This window comes from Ips typographus, linkage group LG7, assembly GCF_016097725.1.
Source record: "Ips typographus isolate SLU linkage group LG7, UJ_Ityp_2.0, whole genome shotgun sequence".
NCBI classification, from domain to species: Eukaryota; Metazoa; Arthropoda; class Insecta; order Coleoptera; family Curculionidae; genus Ips; species Ips typographus.
The window spans coordinates 518,365-542,351 of record NC_138428.1 but is presented as its reverse complement, the minus strand read 5'-3'; the positions used below and the strand labels follow the sequence as shown (position 1 = coordinate 542,351).

The following is a 23,987-nucleotide window of genomic DNA, read 5'->3' as shown; positions in this document are numbered from 1 at the left end:
GACAGTGTAAAAAAGACAGTCGGGGACAAAATCGCCTGTAAATCTTACTTGGAGTGAGAAAATGAAAGTTTTAAGCACATTTTTGGAATCCTCATTAAATTTCCTATCCAATAACCTGGAAAAATACTACAAAATTTGGTACAGTCAGGGAAAAAAGTGGTGTCAAAGACTCAACGCCAGAAAGACAGTTTAAAAAGACAGTCACGGACAAAACCGACTGTAAAACTCACTTGGAGTGAGAAAATGAAAGTTTTAAGCACATTTTTGGAATCCTCATTAAATTTCCTATCCAATAACCTGGAAAAATACTACAAAATTTGGTACAGTCAGGGAAAAAAGTGGTGTCAAAGACTCAACGCCAGAAAGACAGTTTAAAAAGACAGTCACGGACAAAACCGACTGTAAAACTCACTTGGAGTGAGAAAATGAAAGTTTTAAGCACATTTTTGGAATTCTCATTAAATTTCCTATCCAATAACCTGGAAAAATACTACAAAATTTGGTACAGTCAGGGAAAAAAGTGGTGTCAAAGACTCAACGCCAGAAAGACAGTTTAAAAAGACAGTCACGGACAAAACCGACTGTAAAACTCACTTGGAGTGAGAAAATGAAAGTTTTAAGCACATTTTTGGAATCCTCATTAAATTTCCTATCCAATAACCTGGAAAAATACTACAAAATTTGGTACAGTCAGGGAAAAAAGTGGTGTCAAAGACTCAACGCCAGAAAGACAGTTTAAAAAGACAGTCACGGACAAAACCGACTGTAAAACTCACTTGGAGTGAGAAAATGAAAGTTTTAAGCACATTTTTGGAATCCTCATTAAATTTCCTATCCAATAACCTGGAAAAATACTACAAAATTTGGTACAGTCAGGGAAAAAAGTGGTGTCAATGACTGAACGCCAGAAAGACAGTTTAAAAAAGACAGTCACGGACAAAACCGACTGTAAAACTCACTTGGAGTGAGAAAATAAAAGTTTTAAGCACATTTTTGGAATCCTCATTAAATTTCCTATCCAATAACCTTAAAAAATACTACAAAGTTGGGTACAGTCAGGGAGAAAAGTGGTGTCAAAGACTGAACGCTTGAAAGACAGTTTAAAAAATACAGTCAGGGACAAAATCGCCTGTAAAACTCACTTAGAGTAAGAAAATGAAAGTTTTAAGCACATTTTTGGAATCCTCATTAAATTTCCTATCCAATAACCTGGAAAAATACTACAAAATTTGGTACAGTCAGGGAGAAAAGTGGTGTCAAAGACTGAACGCCAGAAAGACAGTTTAAAAAAGACAGTCACGGACAAAACCGACTGTAAAACTCACTTGGAGTGAGAAAATAAAAGTTTTAAGCACATTTTTGGAATCCTCATTAAATTTCCTATCCAATAACCTTAAAAAAAACTACAAAATTTGGTACAGTCAGGGAGAAAAGTGGTGTCAAAAACTGAACGCCAGAGAGACAGTTTAAAAAAGACAGTCGGGGACAAAATCGCCTGTAAATCTTACTTGGAGTGAGAAAATGAAAGTTTTAAGCACATTTTTGGAATCCTCATTAAATTTCCTATCCAATAACCTGGAAAAATACTACAAAATTTGGTACAGTCAGGGAAAAAAGTGGTGTCAAAGGCTGAACGCCAGAAAGACAGTTTAAAAAAGACAGTCACGGACAAAACCGACTGTAAAACTCACTTGGAGTAAGAAAATGAAAGTTTTAAGCACATTTTTGGAATCCTCATTAAATTTCCTATTCAATAACCTGGAAAAATACTACAAAATTTGGTACAGTCAGGGAGAAAAGTGGTGTCAAAGACTGAACGCCAGAAAGACAGTTTAAAAAAGACAGTCACGGACAAAACCGTCTGTAAAACTCACTTGGAGTGAGAAAATAAAAGTTTTAAGCACATTTTTGGAATCCTCATTAAATTTCCTATTCAATAACCTGGAAAAATACTACAAAATTTGGTACAGTCAGGGAGAAAAGTGGTGTCAAAGACTGAACGCCAGAAAGACAGTTTAAAAAAGACAGTCACGGACAAAACCGACTGTAAAACTCACTTGGAGTGAGAAAATAAAAGTTTTAAGCACATTTTTGGAATCCTCATTAAATTTCCTATCCAATAACCTTAAAAAATACTACAAAATTTGGTACAGTCAGGGAGAAAAGTGGTGTCAAAGACTGAACGCCAGAAAGACAGTTTAAAAAAGACAGTCAGGGACAAAATCGCCTGTAAAACTCACTTGGAGTAAGAAAATGAAAGTTTTAAGCACATTTTTGGAATCCTCATTAAAGTTCCTATCCAATAACCTGGAAAAATACTACAAAATTTGGTACAGTCAGGGAGAAAAGTGGTGTCAAAGACTGAACGCCAGAAAGACAGTTTAAAAAAGACAGTCACGGACAAAACCGACTGTAAAACTCACTTGGAGTGAGAAAATAAAAGTTTTAAGCACATTTTTGGAATCCTCATTAAATTTCCTATCCAATAACCTTAAAAAAAACTACAAAATTTGGTACAGTCAGGGAGAAAAGTGGTGTCAAAAACTGAACGCCAGAGAGACAGTTTAAAAAAGACAGTCGGGGACAAAATCGCCTGTAAATCTTACTTGGAGTGAGAAAATGAAAGTTTTAAGCACATTTTTGGAATCCTCATTAAATTTCCTATCCAATAACCTGGAAAAATACTACAAAATTTGGTACAGTCAGGGAAAAAAGTGGTGTCAAAGGCTGAACGCCAGAAAGACAGTTTAAAAAAGACAGTCACGGACAAAACCGACTGTAAAACTCACTTGGAGTAAGAAAATGAAAGTTTTAAGCACATTTTTGGAATCCTCATTAAATTTCCTATTCAATAACCTGGAAAAATACTACAAAATTTGGTACAGTCAGGGAGAAAAGTGGTGTCAAAGACTGAACGCCAGAAAGACAGTTTAAAAAAGACAGTCACGGACAAAACCGTCTGTAAAACTCACTTGGAGTGAGAAAATAAAAGTTTTAAGCACATTTTTGGAATCCTCATTAAATTTCCTATTCAATAACCTGGAAAAATACTACAAAATTTGGTACAGTCAGGGAGAAAAGTGGTGTCAAAGACTGAACGCCAGAAAGACAGTTTAAAAAAGACAGTCACGGACAAAACCGTCTGTAAAACTCACTTGGAGTGAGAAAATAAAAGTTTTAAGCACATTTTTGGAATCCTCATTAAATTTCCTATTCAATAACCTGGAAAAATACTACAAAATTTGGTACAGTCAGGGAGAAAAGTGGTGTCAAAGACTGAACGCCAGAAAGACAGTTTAAAAAAGACAGTCACGGACAAAACCGACTGTAAAACTCACTTGGAGTGAGAAAATAAAAGTTTTAAGCACATTTTTGGAATTCTCATTAAATTTCCTATCCAATAACCTAAAAGCCCAAACAAGTATGTTCAGATATTTTATAATTGTATCTGAAAAGACAGTTTACACTGACTAACAATCAAGTGATTTAGACAATTTAGTAGCCTTGAAAACAAATTTCTACTGTTTTTGCTAATATAATTTACTACCAACTTAAAAATATATTACAGCAACCCACACAATTAACATCACACAGTTAACGTAACATTTCCAACTAGAATTGCAAAGATCCTGATCACAGTAACACTCCTGCACGTCCAAAGTGCGTAAACCGTAACTTTCCACCTTGTGACAGCCGGTGGGGTAAGCGTCGTTTACCACACGAGTATCGCTGCTCCACCCGTAAGTGTCGTCGAACTTTTGGCCCTGGTAGAGTTGGGGAGCGCAGCCCCGTTCTTCTCGCACAAACGGCCGTTTGTAGAACACGTCGGAGACGATTTTTTTGTAGCACATTGTAGAGTCGGGACAGTCTACAGTGTACTCGACGCTGTAGTCAAAGTTGGCGCAGGTGGAAACTTGAGAACTTTCTGGAAAGTCAGTCAAACTTTTATGAGAATTATGTATAGGGAAAAAAAACAATATGGCGTGTATATGAGAGTGGTCAAAAGAAGATTTTCAGGGCTACAAATTACAATACTCTGTAACTGTCAAAATAACATATTCAGTCATTCTGGCTTTATTATTAAATAACTCAAATATTTGACATTGTTACTGCAGACACACAAATGACCCTTCTTTGTGTCTTAATTTAAATTACAACTGGCATCACTGGCAAACTAATACCATATTAATCAGCCATTGATATGAGACATGTATGGCAACACTGCAAATTTTCCGTTTGTTTCGTCATCTCAAATTAGTTGGATTTCTCTTACTCAAGACTTACCATTAAGGTAGTAAGGGTGTTCTGTCAGGAAACACTGGTAGCACTTTACGCAACACCCCAAATGTGGTAAGCATCCAACCACTACCAACCCTAAATAATACCAATACATTTCAAGTTACCAGCTTCAAACACATAGACACAGTAAGTGTGATTCCTCATATGATAATAATATTATTTACCATTAGCGAATAATAAGCAACAACCATTTGTTTTATGTTTATTTAAAACATTAAGTGTTACTCATCGTATGTTTAGCGTAATGTGACGTTCAGAGTGGTTATTAAGAGTTCCAACACCTCTTACTGACTCAACGAGCCATATTATATTGATGGAAACTTTGCCCCATTTGGAAACTAACAATTACAGGTTGCTTGTTAGTAGAAAAGAGTGGAACTTACTTATTAGACTAGTTTAGTGGTTCAGTTTGGCAACGTCGACTAGGTGACGGTTATTTTGAATTTTGTTTGCCACTTAACCTGCTTTCTTATGGCCACGTGACACTTCAGCAAGCTTTGTAAAGCAACTCAGAACTCAAAACTAGATCAAGCAAGAAGGTACTTAGTCAGTAATACCTGAATCACAGACTATCCACTGTACTAAGATGTAGACTAGAGTATACCTTTACTAAAACCTGAGATTCAGTGGGCTTAACCGTCCAAATCAAGATACATAGTTCCCTAATTACCGGCAACATTCAGTGAGTTATAACGGCCTTAAGAAGATGTAATGCCCCGAGTTGCAAACAATAAATAAATGTAATACCCGTGACGTCGTAAATTTCGAAATGACCGAAAAGAAGAAGCGGCCTGCTCCTGATTAATGTCCATTATTAAATCATAAATCTGAGTTCGGTCAACGGGGATCGAGTCTGGCCCGCGCGGAGGCCTCCGACTTTTTTTTGCCCAGCCGGGATTATTTCGGGTTTCCGTTAGCGCGCAGCCCAAATGGAAATAGAAGAGGCATACCGAAATCCGTTCAACAAAAAGGCACTCGGGGAGGAAAAAAGGAGGAATACGGGATTTATGGGTCGCTATTTTGATACATCAAATGCATCGGCTTCGAATTGTTCGGATTGCATTTCGCTTAATAATAGAAAGTAGCACTTAGAAGATTTTAGAATACTCTGGAATCAATGGCGTTCGTAAAAGTCTTGGAATTTTAGCAGAGACGTACCAAAAATAAATGTAGGAGTTTGAAAGCAAACATTGGAAAGTCTGAACTGTCAAATTAGAAAAAGGGCATCCACCTACGACTCGATTACCAAGAAGGACGGTAATTAAAGAATTGTTTGATGATACAGACAAAGACGGAGAAACAAAGATTCCTCGGAATCGCATTCCCCAACAGAAAATATGAAAAAGCCTCGGTTGAATTCCGGCGACACCGAGACATATATCAACCGGAATATTGCTCTATAAGTGCCTACCTAGGCAGCGTACATTGGAAATTCCTACGTAATGAATGTCATATACCGAGCGTTACATTTTTCAGTCGTCGTTACTTATAATGACGCCGCATAGTTTTCGTCTAAATGCTGAAGGAACCGGGGGGATTCCAGTGACGTTTCCCTCCCTCTCCCCTCACTCATCAAACAGAGCGAAAAAAAGATCGATCGGGGGACGTTTATCTTGACAGACGATCGACGTCGGATGAGCCAAATCGGAACCGACACGTCCACCTGTCCTAAAGCCCGGTGATTTGATTCATTCCGTGGTGTTCGGAGGGCCCCCGGGGGCACCTGCTTCGGGGCGAGCTTCTTCATTTTTTTTTTCAACCCGCTCTTCTGCTCGATTAGAACAGTGGCGTTCAAAACCAGCTCCCCTTAAATATGTGACTCTTGACCACCAGTTGGTAGGTACGCCACTGTTTAAGGGTGGCGTGAAAAACGAAACCACCTGTTGCCGCCACCACGCAATTAAAAAAAAATGGCTTTTGGAACGAGCTATTAGTTTTTATAATTGCCAACCCGCAAAGGGGTTATTTGAGGGAGCCCTAAATTGTGTTAGACCAGCGACGTACCCTGATGGTCAGATTATAAAGTAGTTCAAGGTCTTACAAAGAATAGGAAAATTATAGGAGAAACTTAAGAAGGTGTCAGAGGCCTCTGGCACGTTAAAAACAATTCATAGTAAGCTTAAGAAGGTTTCAGAGACCTCTGGCAATTCAAAATGGCTGTCAGAGGCCTCTGGCACGTTAAAAACAATTCATAGTAAGCCTAAGAAGGTTTCAGAGGCCTCTGGCAATACAAAATGGCTGTCAGAGGCCTCTGGCACGTTAAAAACAATTCATAGTAAGCTTAAGAAGGTTTCAGAGGCCTCTGGCAATACAAAATGGCTGTCAGAGGCCTCTGGCACGTTAAAAACAATTCATAGTAAGCTTAAGAAGGTTTCAGAGGCCTCTGGCAATACAAAATGGCTGTCAGAGGCCTCTGGCACGTTAAAAACAATTTATAGTAAGCCTAAGAAGGTTTCAGAGGCCTCTGGCAATACAAAATGGCTGCCAGAGGCCTCTGGCACGTTAAAAACAATTCATAGTAAGCTTAAGAAGGTTTCAGAGGCCTCTGGCAATTCAAAATGGCTGTCAGAGGCCTCTGGCACGTTAAAAACAATTCATAGTAAGCTTAAGAAGGTTTCAGAGGCCTCTGGCAATACAAAATGGCTGTCAGAGGCCTCTAGCACGTTAAAAACAATTCATAGTAAGCTTAAGAAGGTTTCAGAGGCCTCTGGCAATACAAAATGGCTGTCAGAGGCCTCTAGCACGTTAAAAACAATTCATAGTAAGCTTAAGAAGGTTTCAGAGGCCTCTGGCAATACAAAATGGCTGTCAGAGGCCTCTGGCACGTTAAAAACAATTCATAGTAAGCTTAAGAAGGTTTCAGAGGCCTCTGGCAATTCAAAATGGCTGTCAGAGGCCTCTGGCACGTTAAAAACAATTCATAGTAAGCTTAAGAAGGTTTCAGAGGCCTCTGGCAATACAAAATGGCTGCCAGAGGCCCCTGGCACGTTAAAAACAATTCATAGTAAGCTTAAGAAGGTTTCAGAGGCCTCTGGCAATTCAAAATGGCTGTCAGAGGCCTCTGGCACGTTAAAAACAATTCATAGTAAGCTTAAGAAGGTTTCAGAGGCCTCTGGCAATACAAAATGGCTGCCAGAGGCCCCTGGCACGTTAAAAACAATTCATAGTAAGCTTAAGAAGGTTTCAGAGGCCTCTGGCAATTCAAAATGGCTGTCAGAGGCCTCTGGCACGTTAAAAACAATTCATAGTAAGCTTAAGAAGGTTTCAGAGGCCTCTGGCAATACAAAATGGCTGCCAGAGGCCCCTGGCACGTTAAAAACAATTCATAGTAAGCTTAAGAAGGTTTCAGAGGCCTCTGGCAATTCAAAATGGCTGTCAGAGGCCTCTGGCACGTTAAAAACAATTCATAGTAAGCTTAAGAAGGTTTCAGAGACCTCTGGCAATTCAAAATGGCTGTCAGAGGCCTCTGGCACGTTAAAAACAATTCATAGTAAGCCTAAGAAGGTTTCAGAGGCCTCTGGCAATACAAAATGGCTGTCAGAGGCCTCTGGCACGTTAAAAACAATTCATAGTAAGCTTAAGAAGGTTTCAGAGGCCTCTGGCAATACAAAATGGCTGTCAGAGGCCTCTGGCACGTTAAAAACAATTTATAGTAAGCCTAAGAAGGTTTCAGAGGCCTCTGGCAATACAAAATGGCTGCCAGAGGCCTCTGGCACGTTAAAAACAATTCATAGTAAGCTTAAGAAGGTTTCAGAGGCCTCTGGCAATTCAAAATGGCTGTCAGAGGCCTCTGGCACGTTAAAAACAATTCATAGTAAGCTTAAGAAGGTTTCAGAGGCCTCTGGCAATACAAAATGGCTGTCAGAGGCCTCTAGCACGTTAAAAACAATTCATAGTAAGCTTAAGAAGGTTTCAGAGGCCTCTGGCAATACAAAATGGCTGTCAGAGGCCTCTAGCACGTTAAAAACAATTCATAGTAAGCTTAAGAAGGTTTCAGAGGCCTCTGGCAATACAAAATGGCTGTCAGAGGCCTCTGGCACGTTAAAAACAATTCATAGTAAGCTTAAGAAGGTTTCAGAGGCCTCTGGCAATTCAAAATGGCTGTCAGAGGCCTCTGGCACGTTAAAAACAATTCATAGTAAGCTTAAGAAGGTTTCAGAGGCCTCTGGCAATACAAAATGGCTGCCAGAGGCCCCTGGCACGTTAAAAACAATTCATAGTAAGCTTAAGAAGGTTTCAGAGGCCTCTGGCACGTTAAAAACAATTCATAGTAAGCTTAAGAAGGTTTCAGAGGCCTCTGGCAATTCAAAATGGCTGCCAGAAACCTCTGACACGCTAAAAACAATTCATAGTAAGCTTAAGAAGGTTTCAGAGGCCTCTGGCACGTTAAAAACAATTCATAGTAAGCTTAAGAAGGTTTCAGAGGCCTCTGGCAATTCAAAATGGCTGCCAGAAACCTCTGACACGTTAAAAACAATTCATAGTAAGCTTAAGAAGGTTTCAGAGGCCTCTGGCAATTCAAAATGGCTGCCAGAAACCTCTGACACGCTAAAAACAATTCATAGTAAGCTTAAGAAGGTTTCAGAGGCCTCTGGCACGTTAAAAACAATTCATAGTAAGCTTAAGAAGGTTTCAGAGGCCTCTGGCAATTCAAAATGGCTGCCAGAAACCTCTGACACGTTAAAAACAATTCATAGTAAGCTTAAGAAGGTTTCAGAGGCCTCTGGCAATTCAAAATGGCTGCCAGAAACCTCTGACACGCTAAAAACAATTCATAGTAAGCTTAAGAAGGTTTCAGAGGCCTCTGGCAATACAAAATGGCTGCCAGAGGCCTCTGGCACGTTAAAAACAATTCATAGTAAGCTTAAGAAGGTTTCAGAGGCCTCTGGCAATTCAAAATGGCTGTCAGAGGCCTCTGGCACGTTAAAAACAATTCATAGTAAGCTTAAGAAGGTTTCAGAGGCCTCTGGCAATAGAAAATGGCTGCCAGAGGCCTCTGGCACGTTAAAAACAATTCATAGTAAGCTTAAGAAGGTTTCAGAGGCCTCTGGCAATACAAAATGGCTGCCAGAGGCCTCTGGCACGTTAAAAACAATTCATAGTAAGCTTAAGAAGGTTTCAGAGGCCCCTGGCAATACAAAATGGCTGCCAGAGGCCTCTGGCACGTTAAAAACAATTCATAGTAAGCTTAAGAAGGTTTCAGAGGCCTCTGGCAATACAAAATGGCTGTCAGAGGCCTCTGGCACGTTAAAAACAATTCATAGTAAGCTTAAGAAGGTTTCAGAGGCCTCTGGCAATTCAAAATGGCTGCCAGAAACCTCTGACACGTTAAAAACAATTCATAGTAAGCTTAAGAAGGTTTCAGAGGCCTCTGGCAATTCAAAATGGCTGCCAGAAACCTCTGACACGTTAAAAACAATTCATAGTAAGCTTAAGAAGGTTTCAGAGGCCTCTGGCAATTCAAAATGGCTGCCAGAAACCTCTGACACGTTAAAAACAATTCATAGTAAGCTTAAGAAGGTTTCAGAGACCTCTGGCAATTCAAAATGGCTGTCAGAGGCCTCTGGCACGTTAAAAACAATTCATAGTAAGCTTAAGAAGGTTTCAGAGGCCTCTGGCAATTCAAAATGGCTGCCAGAAACCTCTGACACGTTAAAAACAATTCATAGTAAGCTTAAGAAGGTTTCAGAGGCCTCTGGCGATACAAAATGGCTGCCAGAGGCCTCTGGCACGTTAAAAACAATTCATAGTAAGCTTAAGAAGATTTCAGAGGCCTCTGGCAATTCAAAATGGCTGCCAGAAACCTCTGACACGTTAAAAACAATTCATAGTAAGCTTAAGAAGGTTTCAGAGGCCTCTGGCAATTCAAAATGGCTGCCAGAAACCTCTGACACGTTAAAAACAATTCATAGTAAGCTTAAGAAGGTTTCAGAGGCCTCTGGCAATACAAAATGGCTGCCAGAGGCCTCTGGCACGTTAAAAACAATTCATAGTAAGCTTAAGAAGGTTTCAGAGACCTCTGGCAATTCAAAATGGCTGTCAGAGGCCTCTGGCACGTTAAAAACAATTTATAGTAAGCCTAAGAAGGTTTCAGAGGCCTCTGGCAATACAAAATGGCTGCCAGAGGCCTCTGGCACGTTAAAAACAATTCATAGTAAGCTTAAGAAGGTTTCAGAGGCCTCTGGCAATTCAAAATGGCTGCCAGAAACCTCTGACACGTTAAAAACAATTCATAGTAAGCTTAAGAAGGTTTCAGAGGCCTCTGGCAATTCAAAATGGCTGCCAGAGGCCTCTGGCACGTTAAAAACAATTCATAGTAAGCTTAAGAAGGTTTCAGAGGCCTCTGGCAATTCAAAATGGCTGCCAGAAACCTCTGACACGTTAAAAACAATTCATAGTAAGCTTAAACAAGGAAAAAAAAAAATAAAAATCCTGTCTTACTAACTAAATGAAGAAGAAAGACTAAAATGTAACTAAATTCTGTAACAACCCCCTGGATGACAAGCAGATAGAAAACTTTCAACTTGTTTTGGAATGTAACGGAAGAGCAAATTTTAAACAAATCTTAGGTTAGGTGAAAAGTAAAAGTGGCAGGAGCTTGTGATCCTTCGAAACGGTACTACCCGAGATTCTTGAAGCGGCAAATTAGTGTCCTTGGGGGAAAATGGGGGGAATTTACGATTCGGCCGTAAACGCCAACCTAGGACAACTAATTGGAGCTGCGGCCAGGAAGCGGCAACAATGGGGGCCCCGAACAAGACCGCCATAAATTAACACCGCGGTACGACCATTAATAATCGCTTTTGAATTTTTTCAGCATGGCCGTGTGCACCTGTACGCAGCAGTGTGTAAGTCTTATTTGAGCGCGCTATTTATGTAATAATCGTTATAAATGACCGCTTATGGCTACCATGACTGCATTTTTAATATCCAGTTTGACGTTTTACAAAAAAAATGTACATGGAATCTCGCAGCATTGCTCTGCGGATGAACCAGACTTAATCATCACCGTGAATTAGAGATGATGATGAGATTCATCAAAAGTGTCTTCTTCTTCTTCTTCGTCTGACTAGGATTGCTCCTCTTTGTCTGCCTCTCGTTTTCAAATCAAAAAAAAAATCAATAAAAAAAGTAGCTTTATTGTCGGAAACTTAAAGTCATTGACAAAGCCCTGAAAACACATACAAAAACAGCGAAAAAATACATAATACATAATTATTACACTATACAATATGGATCACACATAAAAACAAAACAAAAAGGCAGTTACCCTGTATAAGAGAGGAGAAAGAGGATCAAAAACACAAACAGTGCTGCTTGGTCAATTTATGGCAGAACAAGGCGCCTTAAGAACTGGAGTAGAATTCGTCCAGAGAATAGTACAGTCAAGCAAAAACCTCTCAGCCTCACGTCTAAATTCATACGCAGCTGGCTGGCCTCTCACGTGGAGAGGAAGGTTATTAAAAAGTCTCTTAACACCGTAAATAAGCGACGACTTAATCTTCTCTGTGTGAGGAATGGGAAGCCTCAAAACGAATCTACTGAACCGGAGCCCTCGGACAACTGACCCCCAAACTTGCCACGGACAAGACAAATCGTCTCTAAGATGAAAATGTAGCACAAGGTGAGGATACCATGTTCAATGAAGAGGGGTCTACATGAGGCCCTGTATCCAACACGACACAAGAAGAGAGGAGAAACACAGAATTGAAGCGGCTTCGAGAACAAACTCCCCAGAAAGCTATGCCGTAGCGGAGAGAGCCAGTCTAGAGGACAGACCGTCCACATGCTCTGCGAATCGAAGCGAGTCGTCAATAATAAGACCAAGAACCCTCACACTCTCAACAAAAATCTCCTGCAATGAGCATCCAAAATGCAGGATCTTAGTCTTACTGATATTTAATGACAGTAAGTTGGAATTGCACCAATGTTGGAGATGGAGAGGTCCCCATCAATAGAGAATGGTCGTGTCATCAGCGAATTGTCCGTTAATAGGGAGCGAAACAATATCATTGATGTATATCAAGAACAGCAAAGGTCCAAGAACAGAGCCCTGAGGGACACCCGAAGTTAACATTAACTCTCCAGAACCATGGCCCCCGATGAAGACCTCCTGGCTCCGGCCGGACAAGAAAGAGCGAAACCACAACAAAGAAGCGGCTCGGAAGCCATAAGCTTCAAGCTTCCAAAGCAAGATCTGGTGGTCTACGCAGTCGAACGACCATACGGATCCTGAAGAAAAGAAAAAATAGCATCATTCGTGCCCATCGCTGGCCGGAAGCCAAACTGAGATGGGCTGAGAAGCTCAGCACCTTAGACAGTGCCGGAAGCAGGGCAATCGGTCGGTAACCTAACCTAACCTAACCTGAGCCCCCTTAAGACATGATGGGAAAACTGCCTTCGGCGAGAACAGATGAAACATTGTCAGGCAGCGCAGAAACAACCTTCATAGAAATCCTATCAAATCCGGCACATTCTGTTTCTGTTGTTGTCCTCCTTCCATCTTTTCTTTGTTGGTTTTTTGCTGTAAGTTTTATTATTTCTGTCAGATACTTTTCCAGTCTCTTTTCCTTTCTTTTACCCATTTGTTGTGCTCTGGATGTTCCATTGCTCCGGTATTCTCTTGTTGGTTTGTCTGTCCCTAAGTGTTATATACTTTTTATTGTTCTTAGAGTCTTCATTTCTGCGTTACCTGTTTTGTTCTAGTTGTGTCGAATTGAATTGTGCTCGGAAAGTGTAATCAAAGATGGTAAATACAAATAGGCATCTACAGGGTGTGTCGCGAGGTAAAAGACAACCTCTGTCTAAAGTGCAGTGGAACTATGTAAGGGAAAAGAAAAGATATTTCTTTCTTCATCTCACTTTGACTTGCATGTCCTACTACAAGTCTGCCTTGTTTAAATCTCTGTTTCTCTCTCTATCAAGTTACATAGTACCCCTATCCTCCTGTCTAAAAGTTATCTCGCGGGACACCCTGTATACAAGATTATTCGCGTTATTCAAGGAAAAATGTGACTAAAGTATTCACTTTCAACAAAGTTTTGATTCTGGGATGGTACCGATTGTCCTAAATGCAGAAAAAGTATCAAAGTTGTATTTTTCAAATGGAATACGTTTTTTTGATTTTTATTAATCAAAACTGGCTTGGGAATGATCAAGTTTTGGGATTCAATTGTCTAGCTCATACAGGATGTTTCAAAATTTTTACTCAATTACTGCAACTTTTAAACTTTAATAACTTGTCAAAATCAAATTGAACACCACCTATTTTATGGTTAAAGTAGATGTAAATTGAGGTCTCCTATGGGTAACTGTTTGCGTTTTGGAAAGTCAACTTTTCCGAACTCACACCGGTTTTGAATGATTTTTGATACCCTTGAGAACTGTTATAAATGACAGATAATTTTTTTGGGGTTTTTTCTCTAAAAAAACGTAGTCTTGTCAATTAGAGGGAGGAACTTAAAAAGGGTTAGAGTAAGTTCCCACGCCCGGTTAATTGCGGTAACGAGGCGAGTGAGTAATTATCACTTACTTTCGCGCATAAGTAAAAATGGGAAATGGGCATGCTCCATTGGGTTCGATTATCTCTAGTCGCATCTCCGGTACCACTATCTCGCTCCAACATCTACTCGAATAAGAGATTTTATTAAATAGATTTTGATTAAGATAATCGCCGTCGTAAATCAGCCGTTCCTACTGCGCCGTGGTACTCGGGAATACGGCGCTTTAATTTCCACTTTTCTACTCGCAGATTACACCTGTATGAAGACGTACTGCCGCCGGTACCTGGGTACTAAACTCGCGGGTACGGCACCAAAAAAAAACGACAAAGCTCAGAGGTAGCGGTCGTCGGTTTTACGATCGTGTTTTACGGGGTTAAATGTCCTGGAGGTACCACTAACTTGACATGTTTCAGTCAAGGTTTAATTACCCAAATGTATGCTGTGATGTGACGTAACCTACAGGGACGGACTACTGTAGAAAGTTGTAGAATTAAAAAGGAGTGAATGAGAGGAAAGTGTTTTTTGGGTAAATTCCGCAAAAAAAAGTGAAGCAGAAAGGAACAATGATGATAACCTGATGTTTCTTGTTTCTGCTTTTTGGCTTCATCAGACATTTAACTCCATCTGTATGAAAGGAGGTTCGATGTATAATAATCGTATTTTTTTAAAACTTTTCATTCTTTCAGCTACTGCTTGTCATAAGTGTCATCTATTAGTTCTTTAAAAAATCTTGAACACTTACATAGATTAGGATCTAGTTTATGTGGCTAAATAATGCGTCAACAATAATAATTAATAATCGTGGGCGTCGTTAACAGCCTTGAAGGACCTCGACTGGTCGATTTTTTCAAATACCAACGGGACAACAATGGTCGTAATTCAGTTTTGTGCAACTGGTAGCTAATTTTTTTTCCACGTCGACCTTATCGACTGCCTTGCCTGGGGCGTCTGTTTATGTATCTGGGCTCTATGTACGCTTATTATAACAATAAAACCGTGGGCGACCCCGCAAATGATATACACATTGTTGTTCTTCTCCCACTTTACCACCAATATCCGTATTTACAGTTCCAATTTAACCATTCTTGACGCTTTTTGTAACGTTAGTGTAACCTAAGCAATAACTATTTAACAAGAAGTTGAAAAGAGAAAGCGAATTAGAGAGACATGGACTCTTCCTACCAAAGTTAAAGAGACAAAAATCTGCTTTGATCGTTGAATATCAGGAGTTTCATTGGTTGGTCATTCAGGTTGTTGAAGAACGTTGCCATATCCCAATTATAAGAAATTAGTTTATATTTGACTCTGATAATTGAATGCAATTTTTAAGAGACAACCGGCAACATGGTTCCTACCAAAACAAATTGCCATCTTAAGCTTGGTTCACATGAATCCGGAACATTCCTCATTAAGTTTCCTATCTACTAACCTAAAAAAACACTAAAAAATCGAGTAGTCAGTTAGAAAAACAGTGTCAAAGTTTGAACTGTCAGAAACACAGTTTGAAAGGACAGTCGGAGACAAAATCGCCTGTAAAACCCACTTGGAATGAGAAAATGACAGTTTTAAGCACATTTTTGGAATCCTCGTTAAATTTCATATTCAGTTACTTGGAAAAACCGTATAAAATGTGTTACAGTCTGGGAGAAAAGCAGTGTCAAATTTTGAACTAAAAGAAACACAGTTCGGAAGGACAGTCAGGGACAAAATCGCTGGTAAAACCCACTTCTAGTCAGAAAATGTTTGATTTAAGTACATTTTTGGAATCCTCATTAAATTTCCTATTCAATAGCAAAAAAAAACAAAAAACATAACGGTACAGTCATGGTGAAAAATGGTGTCAAAGTTTGAATTGTTAGAGACACAGTTTGAAAGGACAGTCAAGGACAAAATCGCCTGTAAAACCCATTTGTGGTGTGAAAATGACAGTTTTAAGCACATTTTTGGAATCCTCATTAAATTTCCTATCCAATAGTCTAAAAAAACACTAAAAAATCGAGTATAGTCAGATAGAAAAACAGTGTCAAAATTTGAACTGCTAGAAACACAGTTTGAAAGGACAGTCAAGGACAAAAGCGCCTGTAAAACCCATTTGTGGTGTGAAAATTACAGTTTTAAGCACATTTTTGGAATCCTCATTAAATTTCCTATCCACTAACTTAAAAAAACACTACTAAATTGAGTACAGTCAGAGAGAAAAACAGTGTCAAAGTTTGAACTAACAGAAACACAATTTGAAAGGACAGTCAAGGACAAAATCGCCTGTAAAACCCATTTGTGGTGTGAAAATGACAGTTTTAAGCACATTTTTGGAATCCTCATTAAATTTCCTATCCAATAGTCTAAAAAAACACTACTAAATTGAGTACAGTCAGAGAGAAAAACAGTGTCAAAGTTTGAACTAACAGAAACACAATTTGAAAGGACAGTCAAGGACAAAATCGCCTGTAAAACCCATTTGTGGTGTGAAAATGACAGTTTTAAGCACATTTTTGGAATCCTCATTAAATTTCCTATCCAATAGTCTAAAAAAACACTAAAAAATCGAGTATAGTCAGATAGAAAAACAGTGTCAAAATTTGAACTGTTAGAAACACAGTTTGAAAGGAAAGTCAAGGACAAAATCGCCTGTAAAACCCATTTGTGATGTGAAAATGACAGTTTTAAGCACATTTTTGGAATCCTCATTAAATTTCCTATCCACTAACCTAAAAAAACACTACTAAATTGAGTACAGTCAGAGAGAAAAACAGTGTCAAAGTTTGAACTAACAGAAACACAATTTGAAAGGACAGTCAAGGACAAAATCGCCTGTAAAACCCATTTGTGATGTGAAAATGACAGTTTTAAGCACATTTTTGGAATCCTCATTAAATTTCCTATCCACTAACCTAAAAAAACACTACTAAATTGAGTACAGTCAGAGAGAAAAACAGTGTCAAAGTTTGAACTAACAGAAACACAATTTGAAAGGACAGTCAAGGACAAAATCGCCTGTAAAACCCATTTGTGATGTGAAAATGACAGTTTTAAGCACATTTTTGGAATCCTCATTAAATTTCCTATTCACTAACCTAAAAAAACACTACTAAATTGAGTACAGTCAGAAAGAAAAACAGTGTCAAAGTTTGAACTAACAGAAACACAATTTGAAAGGACAGTCAAGGACAAAATCGCCTGTAAAACCCATTTGTGATGTGAAAATGACAGTTTTAAGCACATTTTTGGAATCCTCATTAAATTTCCTATCCAATAGTCTAAAAAAACACTAAAAAATCGAGTATAGTCAGATAGAAAAACAGTGTCAAAATTTGAACTGTTAGAAACACAGTTTGAAAGGAAAGTCAAGGACAAAATCGCCTGTAAAACCCATTTGTGATGTGAAAATGACAGTTTTAAGCACATTTTTGGAATCCTCATTAAATTTCCTATCCAATAGTCTAAAAAACACTAAAAAATCGAGTATAGTCAGATAGAAAAACAGTGTCAAAATTTGAACTGTTAGAAACACAGTTTGAAAGGAAAGTCAAGGACAAAATCGCCTGTAAAACCCATTTGTGATGTGAAAATGACAGTTTTAAGCACATTTTTGGAATCCTCATTAAATTTCCTATCCACTAACCTAAAAAAACACTACTAAATTGAGTACAGTCAGATAGAAAAACAGTGTCAAAATTTGAACTGTTAGAAACACAGTTTGAAAGGAAAGTTAAGGACAAAATCGCCTGTAAAACCCATTTGTGGTGTGAAAATGACAGTTTTAAGCACATTTTTGGAATCCTCGTTAAATTTCCTATTCAGTTACTTGGAAAAACCGTATAAAATGTGGTACAGTCTGGGAGAAAAGCAGTGTCAAATTTTGAACTAAAAGAAACACAGTTCGGAAGGACAGTCAGGGACAAAATCGCTGGTAAAACCCACTTCTAGTCAGAAAATGTTTGATTTAAGTACATTTTTGGAATCCTCATTAAATTTCCTATTCAATAGCAAAAAAAAACAAAAAACATAACGGTACAGTCATGGTGAAAAATGGTGTCAAAGTTTGAATTGTTAGAGACACAGTTTGAAAGGACAGTCAAGGACAAAATCGCCTGTAAAACCCATTTGTGGTGTGAAAATGACAGTTTTAAGCACATTTTTGGAATCCTCATTAAATTTCTTATCCAATAACCTAAAAAAAATCACAAAATTCGGTACAGTCAGGGAGAAAAGTGCTGCCAAAATTTGAACTGGCAGAAACACAGTTTAAAAACACAGTCAGCGACAAAATCGTCTGTTAAACTCACTTGGAGTGAGAAAATGACAGTTTTAAGCACATTTTTGAAATCCTCATTAAATTTCCTATCCACTAACCTAAAAAAACACTACTAAATTGAGTACAGTCAGAAAGAAAAACAGTGTCAAAGTTTGAACTAACAGAAACACAATTTGAAAGGACAGTCAAGGACAAAATCGCCTGTAAAACCCATTTGTGATGTGAAAATGACAGTTTTAAGCACATTTTTGGAATCCTCATTAAATTTCCTATCCACTAACCTAAAAAAACACTACTAAATTGAGTACAGTCAGAGAGAAAAACAGTGTCAAAGTTTGAACTAACAGAAACACAATTTGAAAGGACAGTCAAGGACAAAATCGCCTGTAAAACCCATTTGTGGTGTGAAAATGACAGTTTTAAGCACATTTTTGGAATCATCATTAAATTTCCTATCCAATAGTCTAAAAAAACACTAAAAAATCGAGTATAGTCAGATAGAAAAACAGTGTCAAAATTTGAACTGTTAGAAACACAGTTTGAAAGAAAAGTCAAGGACAAAATCGCCTGTAAAACCCATTTGTGGTGTGAAAATGACAGTTTTAAGCACATTTTTGGAATCCTCATTAAATTTCCTATCCAATAGTCTAAAAAAACACTAAAAAATCGAGTATAGTCAGATAGAAAAACAGTGTCAAAATTTGAACTGTTAGAAACACAGTTTGAAAGGAAAGTCAAGGACAAAATCGCTTGTAAAACCCATTTGTGGTGTGAAAATGACAGTTTTAAGCACATTTTTGAAATCCTCATTAAATTTCCTATCCACTAACCTAAAAAAACACTACTAAATTAAGTACAGTCAGAGAGAAAAACAGTGTCAAAGTTTGAACTAACAGAAACACAATTTGAAAGGACAGTCAAGGACAAAATCGCCTGTAAAACCCATTTGTGGTGTGAAAATTACAGTTTTAAGCACATTTTTGAAATCCTCATTAAATTTCCTATCCACTAACCTAAAAAAACACTACTAAATTAAGTACAGTCAGAGAGAAAAACAGTGTCAAAGTTTGAACTAACAGAAACACAATTTGAAAGGACAGTCAAGGACAAAATCGCCTGTAAAATCCATTTGTGGTGCGAAAATGACAGTTTTCAGCATATTTTTGGAATCATCATTAAATTTTCTATCCAATAGTCTAAAAAAACACTAAAAAATCGAGTATAGTCAGATAGAAAAACAGTGTCAAAATTTGAACTAACAGAAACACAATTTGAAAGGACAGTCAAGGACAAAATCGCCTGTAAAACTCATTTGTGGTGTGAAAATGACAGTTTTAAGCACATTTTTGAAATCCTCATTAAATTTCCTATCCACTAACCTAAAAAAACACTACTAAATTAAGTACAGTCAGAGAGAAAAACAGTGTCAAAGTTTGAACTAACAGAAACACAATTTGAAAGGACAGTCAAGGACAAAATCGCCTGTAAAACCCATTTGTGGTGTGAAAATGACAGTTTTAAGCACATTTTTGGAATCCTCATTAAATTTCCTATCCACTAACCTAAAAAAACACTACTAAATTGAGTACAGTCAGAGAGAAAAACAGTGTCAAAGTTTGAACTAACAGAAACACAATTTGAAAGGACAGTCAAGGACAAAATCGCCTGTAAAACCCATTTGTGGTGTGAAAATGACAGTTTTAAGCACATTTTTGGAATCATCATTAAATTTCCTATCCAATAGTCTAAAAAAACACTAAAAAATCGAGTATAGTCAGATAGAAAAACAGTGTCAAAATTTGAACTGCTAGAAACACAGTTTGAAAGGACAGTCAAGGACAAAATCGCCTGTAAAACCCACTTGTATTAACACTATTCCGTCAACCATTCCGCAGCTGTCACTCGTCACATGTGAACGACAAGGAGTTTTCTTGTTATAATTCCGGATACATGAGAACCGAGCTTTAATCCCCATGAATTATTTTTCCATAAGGGTGTACCGTGTTGCCAAATGAATTACCTCGTCGATCAGGAACGTGGTTACCTGAAAACAACATTATAAATTTATTATTCTCCGTATTTCGGGTCTGTCTGGATGTAAGTCGGGCTAAATTCGTAAACCGTCCACCTGCCTGACCTTATCCAGTGGCGTTATGACTGGGCCATTTTACAGTCTGGAGCGTTTTCTGGATTTCACGAATTTCCGCAATGAATTATTACCCGACTGGCCCATCTGGAGTGTCACTGTAGCGTACCAGCTGGTGGATGATGTCTTTACAATTTTTCTTGCAACGTTGCCGCCCTTACTTTCTTCTCCCTCTGAGTGGAAATTGTTCGAGTCCCACCCTGGTCTGCTAACACCTTACGTAGGTATACAAATAACAATACAATGCTAATAAGGCAATAATACTCGACATACACAAAGTATTATGAACTGCGTGGGCGCTGTTGCATAATGCATATCGTATACGTTCATTGTACGACCGGGGCTTTAATGGATATTCAATTTAAGCGACATTCCACAACTAAAATTGACAAAACGCTTGTGTATTTTGGAATTCGGACTTTTTACCATTCTCGTGAAGAAAGTTCAGCAGCGGTCCGAATATAATTGCAAGTAGCCAATGCAGCAGCCAACTGACCTTGCTTCTTCCCGTCTTATCCGTTCCTTGTTGTTTTTTCTCCGTCTTCTTGATTGCCCTTTGATTATTGTGATCAACGGTGATTATCCTTCGGTCGAATTGCGGTAGCGCCTTTAGGCTCACAGGATACGTTCTCGGTTTACATTATTCACTGGCACTAGATGGAACCTCCGATGAAGGAGGAAAGCTGGTGATCATCACACTACAAAGAAGATCCCATCTATGTTTAGGTAAGTCACTTAGCTATATGATTACAGTCAATGATATTTTGATGTCAGGAATATGTTATAGGATTTTGTACAAACCTTTTAGAGACATCCTGTATAATGTAAATTTTGAGAGAGTTCTAGTGTCACTATTTGACAGCATTTGAACATTATTTGACAGCTTGCGGACAGTATAAACGTTTCTAAATCTCAGGTTTTTGATGATTTTAGAACAATAAGAAGAATTTTGATTTATGACAACTGTAGGTGAATTTATTATGGGAAATTTCGTGAAGAATGCTGTTGTGGCCTTGACATTGACCTGTCAAATTTTAGATTTCTAGATCGTCCTCTTTTATTTGAATTGACATATTAATAGTGACATTTTATTATTTGACAGTTTCTAGTTTTTTTTGTCATTGTCAAGTCATTTGAATGTGCGAACATAGTCGTCGAGAAAGTTGTGGGCCGTAAAGATGCGAAAGAGAGAGACAAAAACGCGAGAGATCTTATTAAAACGAATTTTTCGAGCAACTTTTTTTGAGATAATAACGGCCTACACCCGCGATATTATTATGCCCCGTATATTTTCAATCAAGTTAAAAAGATGCACGCAACTATCGACTTTCAATAAGTGTATTCAGGAAAGCGATTAATAATCGAAATGGTGAAATTGAAATTATTAATCGCCAATTAATATAAGAGTTGGTTTGAAAAAAACAACAACGAAATCGTAGACACCCTTGACAATGACAGTGACAGTTTAGTTTTCATGTCAACAATGTGTGTCCATTTCTCTCTGTTTCATACAAATAAAAAAGGACAGAAATAGGTATACTATGAGCGTATTTGGTTGGCTGTGATAAAATCGTGCGTTAAAGTAAAACAATTGTAAAATCATGCATAAATGCGACTCATTAATAATTTAAAAAAGGCTGTTAACACATGGTCGACGGAAAACATTATAAATCTATACTTACATGGCAATGGAACTGTTTGAAGTCACGTTTTGACAGGTTGAGCATAGCTATTACGATAATTTAACCGCGAGAGGGCGTTTTGCATGGCACACTAGACAACAACACAAATATGCAACTTAATTTACTTTACTTTTAATACCTTTTAGCACTTTAGTGAAGGATATTCAATTTTTAAATTCAAAATAGATGTCATGGTGATGAGAACAGCAATGACAACTAGTAATTACTCGTTTTTTTTTTCGGATCAAAACGCGATTTGATCCAAAGGTCACGTGACCTCCGTATTATTTTGTAATCATGGGGTCCTGTGATTTTTATAGAAAAAAAGTGACTTTTGATCAAATGTCAAATTTTGTGTCTTCATGGCCTCCTATTTAAGATGGAGATTCAGATTTATAATGTTACTATGTCGTCCATTAAAAAAAGCTGTTAATACAATAGTCGACGGAAAATAATATTTATATTTTATCGATAAGGGCCTTTTGGTCGATAATAGTTTGCGAATCAGTTTAACATTGAAAAGGCCACAATTTGTCAAAAGAACATTTTTATCTGTCTTGTTCAACATATACCAAAACTGTCTTCATTACAGTGTTGCCAAAGTGATATTAATTTAAAATGTATCGACTACATCAATATTTGTCTCTGTTTTATTAGACTTTTAGCTTGTCAAGTAGTTTCATTCAAGGTTGTAGTAGCAATGGCAGAATAACAAGAAAGCAGGTTGCCAAGTCAAAATATTTAATGGCGCTAGAATAATCATTCAAAAAACGGTAGATAACGATAGATCAAAACAAATTCATTCATTTTACATTGTTATACAGGGTGTCTTTTAAAAGTTGTCAAAAATTTTAATCATTGATTCTCGCTTTAAAAACCGTATTTCAAACATACCGATTTTTTTATTTTTTTCATTAATAATGGTTTTTTAAGTTATGACATTATTGACAGATATCACATGGTTTTAAAGGATAATTTAGCTAGGCAGTCACGTGACCATTGTCAAAAATCATAAATCTCAAAAACACTCTCTATATCAAATACTGAAAGAAAACGTTTCTAAACCCTGACTTTTGCAACTTTGAGCATGGTTTGACAGTTTTGACGTTAGTGACAGTTGTCACGTGATTCTAGAACACTATTTAGCTTGACGGTCACGTGACAATTGGCAAAATAACTGTTAAATTTCAGAAAATTATCTTGTTTGGAAAACTGTGTTAAAATGTAATTCTTGCAAATTCTAGTAAAATTTTGACAATTCTGAGATTTTTTAGATTTAATTTAGAGAATAATTTGGAGTTAAAAAATGACTGTTTTAAGCGCATTTTGAGAATCCTTATTAAATTTCCAATTCAGTAAACTGAAAATGTATATAAAAAGTTTCACAACCAACATAATGGCAATTACAGGAGAATGGTAGAAGAACTACGAAAACGGTAGATTCGGGTAGATGGACCTGGCAACATTGCATGAAGGAAATAAATATTGATTGTCAAAACAAGATCGATTTGTAAGAGATGACATGTATAAAGAAAGAGAAAATTTAATAGTGGATGGTGAAAAATCGACGGTAACGTCATCTTTGCCTTACGGTTGGTACTAATTGGAGGGATTTAGCGTCAGCGCTACCGATCGTATTTTCAGCTCGTTACCGTCCATTTTTATAATATCCCCTTCGAACCTCTGCCTATATAATAATTCTGCCTTATTTTATAATGTATGTTACTTATTCCTAATTAACGCGGTACTATTTACGAGAACGCGCCCGGTAGGAGAGCGCCGTGCAAAACCGGACGTCGTTCGTCCGGACTGCCGTCGCGCCATTTCAGCTGGACGTCCCCTTCTGGAAAAAAATGGCGTTCATAACCGGGTGGCCTTAGGTGGTCAAACTTTTAATTAATCGACCCGACGAGTGGTTATGGTGCCCTACAGCACTCAGGTGCGTAGCCGATAAATTAGCGCGAGCCATATTTTACAAAAAAAAAATTATGTTTAATGAGACAAAGCGCCGCTAATGTACAACTTACCGGCATGCGGAACAGTGGACTTTTGAAATTGTTTATTGCACAAAATATGAAAATTAGTTAGTACTTAACAATTTC

At 37.9% G+C, this 23,987-nt stretch overlaps 1 protein-coding gene and 1 long non-coding RNA gene across 5 annotated transcripts; both read right to left on the bottom strand.

The window, feature by feature from the left end:
• Positions 1 to 3,515: 3,515 nt before the first annotated feature.
• LOC145731709 (uncharacterized) lies at positions 3,516 to 4,456 on the bottom strand. The gene is made up of 2 exons (XM_081983620.1): positions 4,285 to 4,456; positions 3,516 to 3,925 (listed from the first exon to the last, which is right to left on the bottom strand). Exons 1-2 carry the CDS (start codon positions 4,391 to 4,393, stop codon positions 3,552 to 3,554), a joined length of 483 nt encoding a protein of 160 aa, XP_081839746.1. The 5' UTR covers positions 4,394 to 4,456; the 3' UTR covers positions 3,516 to 3,551.
• Positions 4,457 to 19,901: 15,445 nt separating this feature from the next.
• Positions 19,902 to 23,987, bottom strand: LOC145731951 (uncharacterized). 4 transcript variants are annotated; one of them, XR_014178918.1, is made up of 5 exons: positions 21,005 to 21,187; positions 20,700 to 20,901; positions 20,477 to 20,582; positions 20,195 to 20,408; positions 19,902 to 20,101 (listed from the first exon to the last, which is right to left on the bottom strand). It is a non-coding gene; the product is annotated as an uncharacterized LOC145731951 (long non-coding RNA). The 4 variants fall into 4 exon arrangements; XR_014178917.1 differs by lacking the exon at positions 21,005 to 21,187 and adding an exon at positions 23,913 to 23,987 and having other exon boundaries at positions 20,477 to 20,901; XR_014178919.1 differs by having other exon boundaries at positions 20,195 to 20,418; positions 20,477 to 20,901; positions 21,005 to 21,190.